This window comes from Esox lucius, chromosome 14 (genome assembly GCF_011004845.1).
Source record: "Esox lucius isolate fEsoLuc1 chromosome 14, fEsoLuc1.pri, whole genome shotgun sequence".
In the NCBI taxonomy this organism is placed as follows: Eukaryota; Metazoa; Chordata; class Actinopteri; order Esociformes; family Esocidae; genus Esox; species Esox lucius.
In genome coordinates, this window is record NC_047582.1 from 37,160,901 (window position 1) to 37,170,545 (window position 9,645).

A 9,645-nucleotide genomic window follows, 5' to 3' on the forward strand; every position below is an offset into this window, starting at 1 on the left:
GTCAACGGTTTAGACCCAGGTCTAGGTTAGCGTCAACGGTTTAGACCCAGGTCTAGGTTAGCATCAACGGTTTAGACCCAGGTCTAGGTTAGCGTCAACGGTTTAGACCCAGGTCTAGGTTAGCGTCAACGGTTTAGACCCAGGTCTAGGTGAGCTTCAATGATACAGACATAGGTCTACATGGTATAAAGTCAGATCTAATTGAATTACATAGATATACACATTCAGATACACACAGACATGTATCTGTACAATGTTTGTCCTTTCCAAGAGCTGACTGGAACTCTGCATTTAATCCAGTTCTGTCCTCTTCTCTTAAAACTCTCACATGAAAAAGTTTGTATGCTGTTAGTTCATACCCAAATTAAGTTTTTGATTTGTCCTGTACTAGTGGCCTATGTTTAAATTGGAATGAAAATTCTCAGGAGAAGGATATTGACCTCCTGAGGCGTTTGAACTGGCCAATCAGCAGACTACAATATTTTTTATGATAAAGACCCACACCATGATACCTAATTGAACATCTGACCATTTACACAACATTAGTTAGTACTGGGTAAACTGAGCATACACAAGATCCCCAAGGGACTCCAGGTACCTCAGCTCTGCTCTGAGCTTCTCACATAACAGTCTCATATAACAGTCTAGCAAAACGTCCTCAAGCTTAACAGTGATGAAACGGAACTACTACCCATAGGATAAATCCACGCTCACCAAAACTGGCACCTTCACTCTCACCAATGACGACATTGTTGTCCCTCCTTCTCCTCATGCACGCAACCTAGGCGTCATCCTGGACTCCTCCCTCAGCTTTGAACAACCCATAAAACAGACAGTCAAATCCTCATTTCTTCACCTCTGCATTACTGCCAAGCTAAAGGCCTCCCTCTCCCGTACCGCTGCTGAACTCTTAATACATGCATTCATCTCCTCCCGTCTAGACTACTGCAACTCTCTTCTTCCTGGCATCAACTCTCCCCTCTCCATAAGCTACAAATGGTCCAAAACTCAACAGCCAGACTTGTCACCCACACCAAGTCTTGGCAGCAAATCCCCCCTATCCTCTGGGAACTCCACTGGCTTCCCGTCCCTCAGCAGTGATAATAAAATCCTTCTGCTCACCTATCAAGCCCTCCATCAGCTTGCTCCACCCTACCTTGCAGATCTTTTCCCCAATACCAACCCTGTCGGTCACTCCACTCTGCTACAGCTGGTCACCTCATCATCCCTCAATCAAAGCTCAAGGCTTTGGAACTCTCTTCCACATTCAATCCATGACTCTGAATCTGTTAGCATCTTCATCCACCACCTCAAGCCTCATCTTTTCAAACAAGCCTAGCCCTAGCCCCTGCCCTTTCCCTTCGTCCAGTGTCATGTCTGAGTCCTTTTCTTTACATTTGTCTATATATTGTCCAATCACTCTCCTCAGATGTTGTTTGTTTTGTACCTGATGTAAAGCGTCTTTAGGTCCCAGAAAAGCGCTTTATATGTTTAATGTATTATTATTATTACAGTTAAAGCTAGCAAGACCTAACATCACATAATCCACAAAGCTAGAAAGATCTAACATCACACTGTCCATGAAGCTAGCAAGACCTCACATCACACAGTCCACAAGGCAAGTGAGACCTCACAACAAACAGTCCATCATACTATCAAGACTCCACATTACACAGTCCAAGAGGCTAGAAAGTCCTCAAATAACACAGACCACAATGCTAGCAAAACCTAACATCACAGAGTCCACAAAGCTAGCAAGACCTAAGATCACACAGTCCACAAAGCTAGCAAGACCTAACACCACACAGTTCAAGGCTAACAAGACATAACATCACACAGTTCACAAGGCTAGCAAGACTTAAAATGACAGTCCAAGTGGTTAGCCAGACCTCACATCACACAGTCCATGAAACTAGCAAGACCTCACATCACAGTCCATGAGGCTAGCAGGACCTCACACTACATAGTCCATGACACTAGCAAGGCATCACATTACACAGTCCAAGAGGCTAGAAAGACCTTAAATAACACAGTCCATGACACTAACAAGGCCTCAAATCACACACATAACATACTGTGAGGGAACATCATCGGGTGTCTCGAGGACCCAAAGGGAACCAGCATGAGTGGTGAGTAAGGTAGAGATAATTTGATTCACCTGTTGTCATTAATGACTGTCTTGTCTCTGCCTTACTTTGGCAACCTTAGGCTGGGTACATTTATTTGTTTTAGATACTAGCCTTATTTTCATAAATCCTGGGGTTTTTATAAATTATTTTGCCCATGTTATATTACACTACCATGTAGCCTGGAAATTGCCATTTGTTTTCCCTTTCATTCTGTATTTCTGATCATTGAATATTTTTTGATGAATTGTACACATTTGTGGAAAAGCACTCCTTTATAATATATAACACATCTTTAAAACTTCCTTTGTGCCTCCGGTCTCAACAATTTCAACTATCTTGTTTTGTTAAATTTTTGAGGGGAAAATCAAATCTGTAACAACTGGTGCAAGACGCGGGCACTCAGAGTATGAGACCCTTTTTTCCTGCAGATGTGATTTTCATGTAGTTGGAGTACCTTCTATGCCTAATTATAGATGTGGATCCGCTACAGCAGCCTGCACCATAACTTAGAGAAGAGGTCCAAGACTAGTTATTGGAAGAGATTGCCAGAGGACACTCTGTCCCCATGAAGAAGTCTACAAACATACAAGCCTAATCCTTACGCTGTCTATGGACTTAGAGTTTGAGACTGACCTCCTTGCTTTGAACAGGCAGCCACCTTGGAGGCAGCAGGATGATTGGCCAGGACTTTTAGCATCATTGCTTGTAGGCAAAATGCTGGTGCCATTTTACAACCTTGGCCAGGCAGAGCAATCCAGTCCTTCATGGACACTATCATCCTGGATAAATTATTCCAGGAGTCGCCCAATGAGATAAAAATAGTAGTGGGTTAAGCAGGACCACAGTCTATCAAACACTTCCCAGCTCACCGAAACATCCCATTCTCCAGCAGGAGGATAGGACTCCCAACCCGCAGAGCAATCTCCATGATGATGCAGCCCCAGCAAAACCCCTCCCTGTGACTGCAGAGAGGCCAGACACCCAGCAGGGAGATCATTGATAGACATTAGACAGGGCACCCGTTCCCGACAGAAACACATTCCCGACAGGAACACGATCCCGACAGGAACACGATCCCGACAGGAACACGACCCCGACAGGAACACGATCCCGACAGGAACACGATCCCGACAGGAACACGATCCCGACAGGAACACGATCCCGACAGGAACACGATCCCGACAGGAACACGACCCCGACAGGAACACGATCCCGACAGGAACACGATCCCGACAGGAACACGATCCCGACAGGAACACGATCCCGACAGGAACACGATCCAACAGGAACACAATCTGACAGGAACACGTTCCCAACAGGAATACGATCCAACAGGAATACAATCCAGACAGGAACAAGATTCGACAAGAACACAATCCCGACAGGAACATGTTCCTAGAGAGACCCTTAAGCACACAGCAACCTCAGAACCCACCAGGTCCACCTGACCCCATGCCAGTCTATGTGGGGGGGCACCTGGGATGACAAGGCCAGGGACAAGCCCTCATCTGGAGGGGACAAAAATAACGCCCCTGGCAACAGGGCAGAGTTAGAAGTCCAGGCTCCTCAGATGGTTAGGTTTCATGCCGCCACTGAAACCCCTGGACCCAGGACTGTTGTTCTGTCCCATAGGGGCTGAATTCACTCACTACGTCTGACACTTTCCTCAGCAACCCAGTTGGGAGTAGCGTGCACTGCTCTCCATAACAGATCTGTGACTAGCACCAACCCACTAGGTCAAACCTTTAATGGGGAGGAATGGGAGGGAACGGCATCCTGGGAACCCCAGGACCCAAAGGGAACCAGCCTGAGGGGTGAGTAAGGTAGAGATGATTCTATTCACCTGTTGTCATTAATGACTGTCTTGTCTGCCCTACTTAAGCAACTTCTGGCTGGGGACTCATGGTTCAATTACAGTGGATTTAAAAAGTCTACAGACCCCTGTTAAAATGCCAGGTTTTTGTGATGTAAAAGAATGAGACAAAGATAAATCATGTCAGAAGCAATTCAATTGAAAAACGAAAAATAAAACCTTACAATAACATGGTTGCCTAAGTGTGCACACCCTCTTATAACTAGGGATGCGGCTGTGTTCAGAATTAACCAATCACATTCAAATTCATGTTAAATAGAAGTAATTACACACCTGCCATGATTTTAGGTGACTCTGATTAATCACAAATAGAGTTCAGCTGTTCTAATAGGATTTTCCTGACATTTTCATAGTTGCATCTCAGAGCAAAAGCCATGGTCCGCAGAGACCTTCCAAAGCATCAGAGGGATCTTATTGTTGAAAGATATCAGTCAGGAAAAGTGTGAAAAATAATTTCCAAAGCATTAGATATACCAAGACATTACCAAGAACTGGACGTCCATCCAAAATTGATGAAAAGACGAGAAGAAAACTGGTCAGGGAGGCTTCCAAGAGGCCGACAGCAACATTAAATGTTGCAGGAATTTCTGGCAAGTATTGGCTGTGTGCTACATGTGACAACAATCTCCTGTATTCTTCATATGAATGGGCTATGGGGTAGGGTGGCATGACAGAAGGGTCTATGGGGTAGGGTGGCAAGACAGAAGGGTCAATAGGGTAGGGTGGCAAGACAGAAGGGTCAATAGGGTAGGGTGGCAAGACAGAAGGGTCTATAGGGTAGGATGGCAAGACAGAAGGGTCAATAGGGTAGGGTGGCAAGACAGAAGGGTCTATAGGGTAGGATGGCAAGACAGAAGGGTCTATGGGGTAGGGTGGCAAGACAGAAGGGTCTATGGGGTAGGGTGGCAATGAAAAACATTCAAGCCTGGCTCAAGTTTGCAAAAACAAACATCAAGTCCCCCAAAAGCATGTGGGTAAATGTGTTATGGTCTGATGAAACCAAGATTAAACTTTTTGGACATAATTCCAAAAGGTATGTTTGGCGCAAAAACAACACTGCACATCACCCAAAGAACACCATACCCACAGTGAAGCATGGTCAATCAATCAATCAAATGTATTTTTAAAGCCCTTTTTACAACAGCAGTTGTCACAAAGTGCTTTTACAGAAACACCCGGCCTTAAACCCCAAAGAGCAAACAACAGTAGTGTTGAATTTCAGTGGCTAGGAAAAACTCTCTTAGAAGGCTGAATTTTAGGAAGAAACCTAGAGAGGACCCAGGCTCAGAGTGGTGACCAGTCCACTTCTGGCTGTGCCGGGTGAGATATTAAGAGTCCAACTGGAATAATTAATAAATGCATGTCGGCTAAATCCAGAGTCTATTTAAATTTAGAACTTAGCAGGGAAGGAGAACTGACCAATCCCCCAGCATAATAGTATAGCAGCGTAAGACCTTGGAACTGAGATGGTGGTGGCAGCATCATGCTTTGGGGCTGTTTTTTTTTCCAACTGGAACCAGGGCCTTAGTCAGGGTGGAGGGAATTATGAACAGTTCCAAGAAGAAGAAGATTAATTTGCTGAGTGCTGTAATAAAATCAAAGGTGGTTCAACAAAGCATTAGTTTAAGGTAGTGCACACTTATCCAACCAGGTTATTATGATTTTTATTTTATTTTTTTCTCAAAGATTTCAGTTTGTTTTTCAATTAAATTCTTCACGTTATAGGTCACGTTAAAGGTTTTCGTTAACCCTAAGGTTGTATTACTTCTTAACTATGCATGAGTATTAGTAGTAGTAATTGCCACTGGACCAAAACTGAGAAACTTTAGAAATTAATCTGTTTACTATAGGCATCAACATAACAGTGCTGAATTTCACACTGAAGAATATTAGCTAAGAAGTCAGACCTAAATATAAATAGTACTGCAACCCAAAATGAGTACCAGCACCTTATTCAAGCACCGCCCCTAAATTATGTTCATACTTTATCTGTCCATTCCTCTAGGTAGTCTGTTGGTCGGTCCAGATCCAAACCACCTGTAGTGTCCAGCGAGATGGCCCAGTCCATATCCAAATAACCTGTAGAATCCAGAGAGATGGCCCGGTCCAGACCCAGACCACCTGTAGAGTCCAGGGAGATGGCCCGGTTTGGACCCAAGGGCAGCCATGGATCAGGAGAACCAGGTCTCAGGTCAAATAGAGCATCACTGTGAATGGATGAAGACTCACTAACCGCAGTGGTCATCCTGACAACACTCTTTTGCCCTGCATACAAACACACAGACACATTATGTTTGGCCCTGCACACAAACACACACACACACACACACACACACACACATTATGCTTGGCCCTGCACACAAACACGTTATGCTTGGCCCTGCACACAAAAACATACATTCTATTTGGCCAAGATTACAAACACAACTACACATTTTATATAAAACATCATGCAGTATACACACGCACATATAAACACACAGACACACACTTCCTTTATCAAACCACATTATAAAACACACACAGAGCAAGGTCAGCCTAGAGGGGGTGTGATGTCTAAAAGCGGTGTGATTATTTAGAGAGCGTCGCCATAGTGACACAGTGTGCTGCAATTCAGCATCATGGACAGACTGGAACTCCACACTGTTTAAGATATCTAACAGGTTCTACCCTGTTCTATTGACTCCACACTGTTTAAGATATCTAATAGGTTCTACCCTGTTCCATTGACCCCACACTCTTTAAGATATCTAATAGGTTCTACCCTATTCTATTGATTCCAGTGTTTTATATACATATATACAAATACTGTATGTATATACAGTTGTGCTCATAAGTTTGCATACCCTGGAAGAAATTGTGACATTTTGGCATTGATTTTGAAAATAAGACTGATCATGCAAATAAAATGTATTTTATTTATGGATAGTGAAAAGGAAGGTTTTGAGTGAGGAACAGAAGGGTTAAAATTAAAAGACCACTGTAAATTGAATGCTTCTGTTCCTCAGTCAAAACCTTCCTTTTCAACTTTTTTGGAAAGGAAACAAAAAGGTGCTGTGTACTTTTAAGTTTTTCCGGAGCAAACTTTTGAGTACAACAGTGTATTTATACAGTATATCACAAAAGTGAGTACACCCCTCACATCTTTGCAAATATTTGATTATATATTTTCATGTGACAACACTGAAGAAATGAAACTTGCTACAATGTAAAGTAGTGAGTGTACAGCTTTTATAACAGTGTAAATTTGCTGTCCCCTCAAAATACCTCAACACACAGTGATTAATGTCTAAACCGCTGGCAACAAAAGTGTGTACATCCCTAACTGAAAATGTCCAATTTGGGCCCAATTAACCATATTCCCTCCTTGGTGTCATGTGAGAGAGAGAAAGAGAGAGAGAGCGAGAGAGAGAGAGAGTGCGAGAGAAAGAAGTGGATCTACCCTGTTCTATTGACACCACTGTGTTTTAATTATCTAGTGGTTTCTGCCCAATTCTATTGACTCCAAAGTATTTTAAATATCTAATGGGTTCTATAAGGATGTTTTTATCGATTGAGCACTTTCCACCAACCAGAATTCACCTTTCAAAAGAGTTACTTTTCCTAAAGTTATTTTACCAAAAATGACCAATGCAGAATAATAGCATGAATATCCAGAAACATTAAGCGTAATTTGACCTTTTTCCATTTGGTCCTTTAAAAAATGTGATTCTGTATATAAAGAATTTAAATATAATCCACCAAGCTTAAATTAATATTCCTAATATTGATGTCACAATGAAGCCACTGACATGGGGGTTGGACACTGCTGGGTCTCACTGACTGGGAGATAACATGGTCAAAAACTGTCCTACATATCTAATATAAAAATATAGTTATTTGTATTCCACTTTGATATGCCCCCTCCCAATGCATTCAATACCTTCTTCCTGCTCTCCTCCTATCATCTCCTCTTTCTACTCTCTCTAAAACTGTGTATTCCACCAATGTTTCCCACAGTGGGATGGATCTGAACAGTTCTTACTGGCCAGTAATGCCTTGTTAGTTAGTCATATTCCCTCAGTAATTCACTTGCTTAGTCCTTATTCACTCCACTATCCCACTGGATCCACTCATCATAATCTTGAGTTACTACCTCCTGCTTAATTCTAATTGGTCTATGTGCTACTATGTGCATGCTGTGTGCTACTATGTGCATGCTGTGTGCTACTATGTGCATGCTGTGTGCTACTATGTGCTACTATGTGCATGCTGTGTGCTACTATGTGCTACTATGTGCGTGCTATGTTTGTCTGTTTGGCTAATATTGTATATCCATCCTTTCAAGAGCTGAATTAATTTGAACTTTTTGTCTTTGAAAATGGACAGCCATTTCTTAAATAGGGATGCATTACCTCCACTAAGGGTCACCGTGAGGCTCCCCTAGAGAAGCATTAGAAAAATAAACCCAACGTCCCACTAAGTACCAAGATCTGATGAATATGGTGTAACAATGTAATATAGTGTAAGTTAATGTAGTGTATTAAGATATAATGTGATGTCCTCTAATGTAGTGTCATGTAATGTAATTAATTGTAATGTACTGTATTGTAGTGTGATGTAGTGTTATGCAGTGTGATGCAGTGTTATGTTCTATAATGTAGTGTGATGTAGTCGCATGTACTGTATTGTAGTGTGATGTATTGTTATGTAATGTGATGGAGTGTGATATTGTGTTATGTTCTGTAATGTAGTGTGACATAGTGTTATGTTCTGTAATGTGGTGTTATGTAGTCCCATGTTACTGTATTGTAGTACTGTAATGTAGTGTGATGTAGTCGCATGTACTGTATTGTAGTGTGATGTAGTGTTATGTTCTGTAATGTAGTGTGACATAGTGTTATGTTCTGTAATGTGGTGTGATGTAGTGTTATGTAGTCCCATGTTACTGTATTGTAGTACTGTAATGTAGTGTGATGTAGTCGCATGTACTGTATTGTAGTGTGATGTAGTGTTATGTTCTGTAATGTAGGGTAATGCAGTGTTGTGTTCTGTAATGTAGAGTAATGTAGTGTATTCCATCTGGTGGTAAAGGCATTAGTGTCCTCATCAAAGGTCTGTAGCAGGAGACAGTCACATGACTAGGACACTACCATGTGATCAATGTGTACCATGTGCTAATTAAATGAAACTCATGCTAAGACAAGCACTAGTCTGCGCATGCTGCATTCTCACAACAAAAACATGGCAGCTCACACATACACACACACACACACATACATTTTAAATATCAAACACACGCATAAACACACCTGAACCTATGCACATAGATACATACAATCACTCACACTGATGGGACAGGACTGTGGTTCTCACCTGTTCGGAAAGGGGGCATATGAGTTGCCATGGTGAGCAGAGAGACAGTCGGTCAATCAGGTTGTCAATCAGCCAGGCAGTCAAGTCAGTCAGGTGTTGAGTCAGTCAGGTGTTCATTTAGTGAACAGTCCCGAAGGGTGTTATCATTAGGTGATCTAAATGTTGAGGCCATCAAGTAGTGTTAAGGTTAAGGTTATGTCCAACAGGCAGTGGTAAGTTTGTGTCCAGGCTTAGTGCTGTTGCTAGCTGCAGTGTAAGAGTTAGAGGGTGTGGTCTCAGGCTAATTCC

At 42.4% G+C, this 9,645-nt stretch overlaps 1 protein-coding gene across 2 annotated transcripts in view; it reads right to left on the minus strand.

Annotated features, from left to right (window-relative positions):
* The window catches only part of ano2b (anoctamin 2b), a 99,908-nt gene extending 90,334 nt beyond the window's left edge, over positions 1–9,574 (minus strand). For both annotated transcript variants that reach the window (XM_029125224.2, XM_029125222.2), the window contains exons 1-2: positions 9,358–9,574; positions 5,987–6,267 (exon numbers count right to left, since the gene is read on the minus strand). In XM_029125224.2, coding sequence (XP_028981057.2) covers positions 5,987–6,267; positions 9,358–9,388 — 312 coding nt within the window. In that variant the 5' untranslated portion in view covers positions 9,389–9,574. The remainder of the gene's footprint in view (positions 1–5,986; positions 6,268–9,357) is intronic.
* Positions 9,575–9,645: the final 71 nt, after the last annotated feature.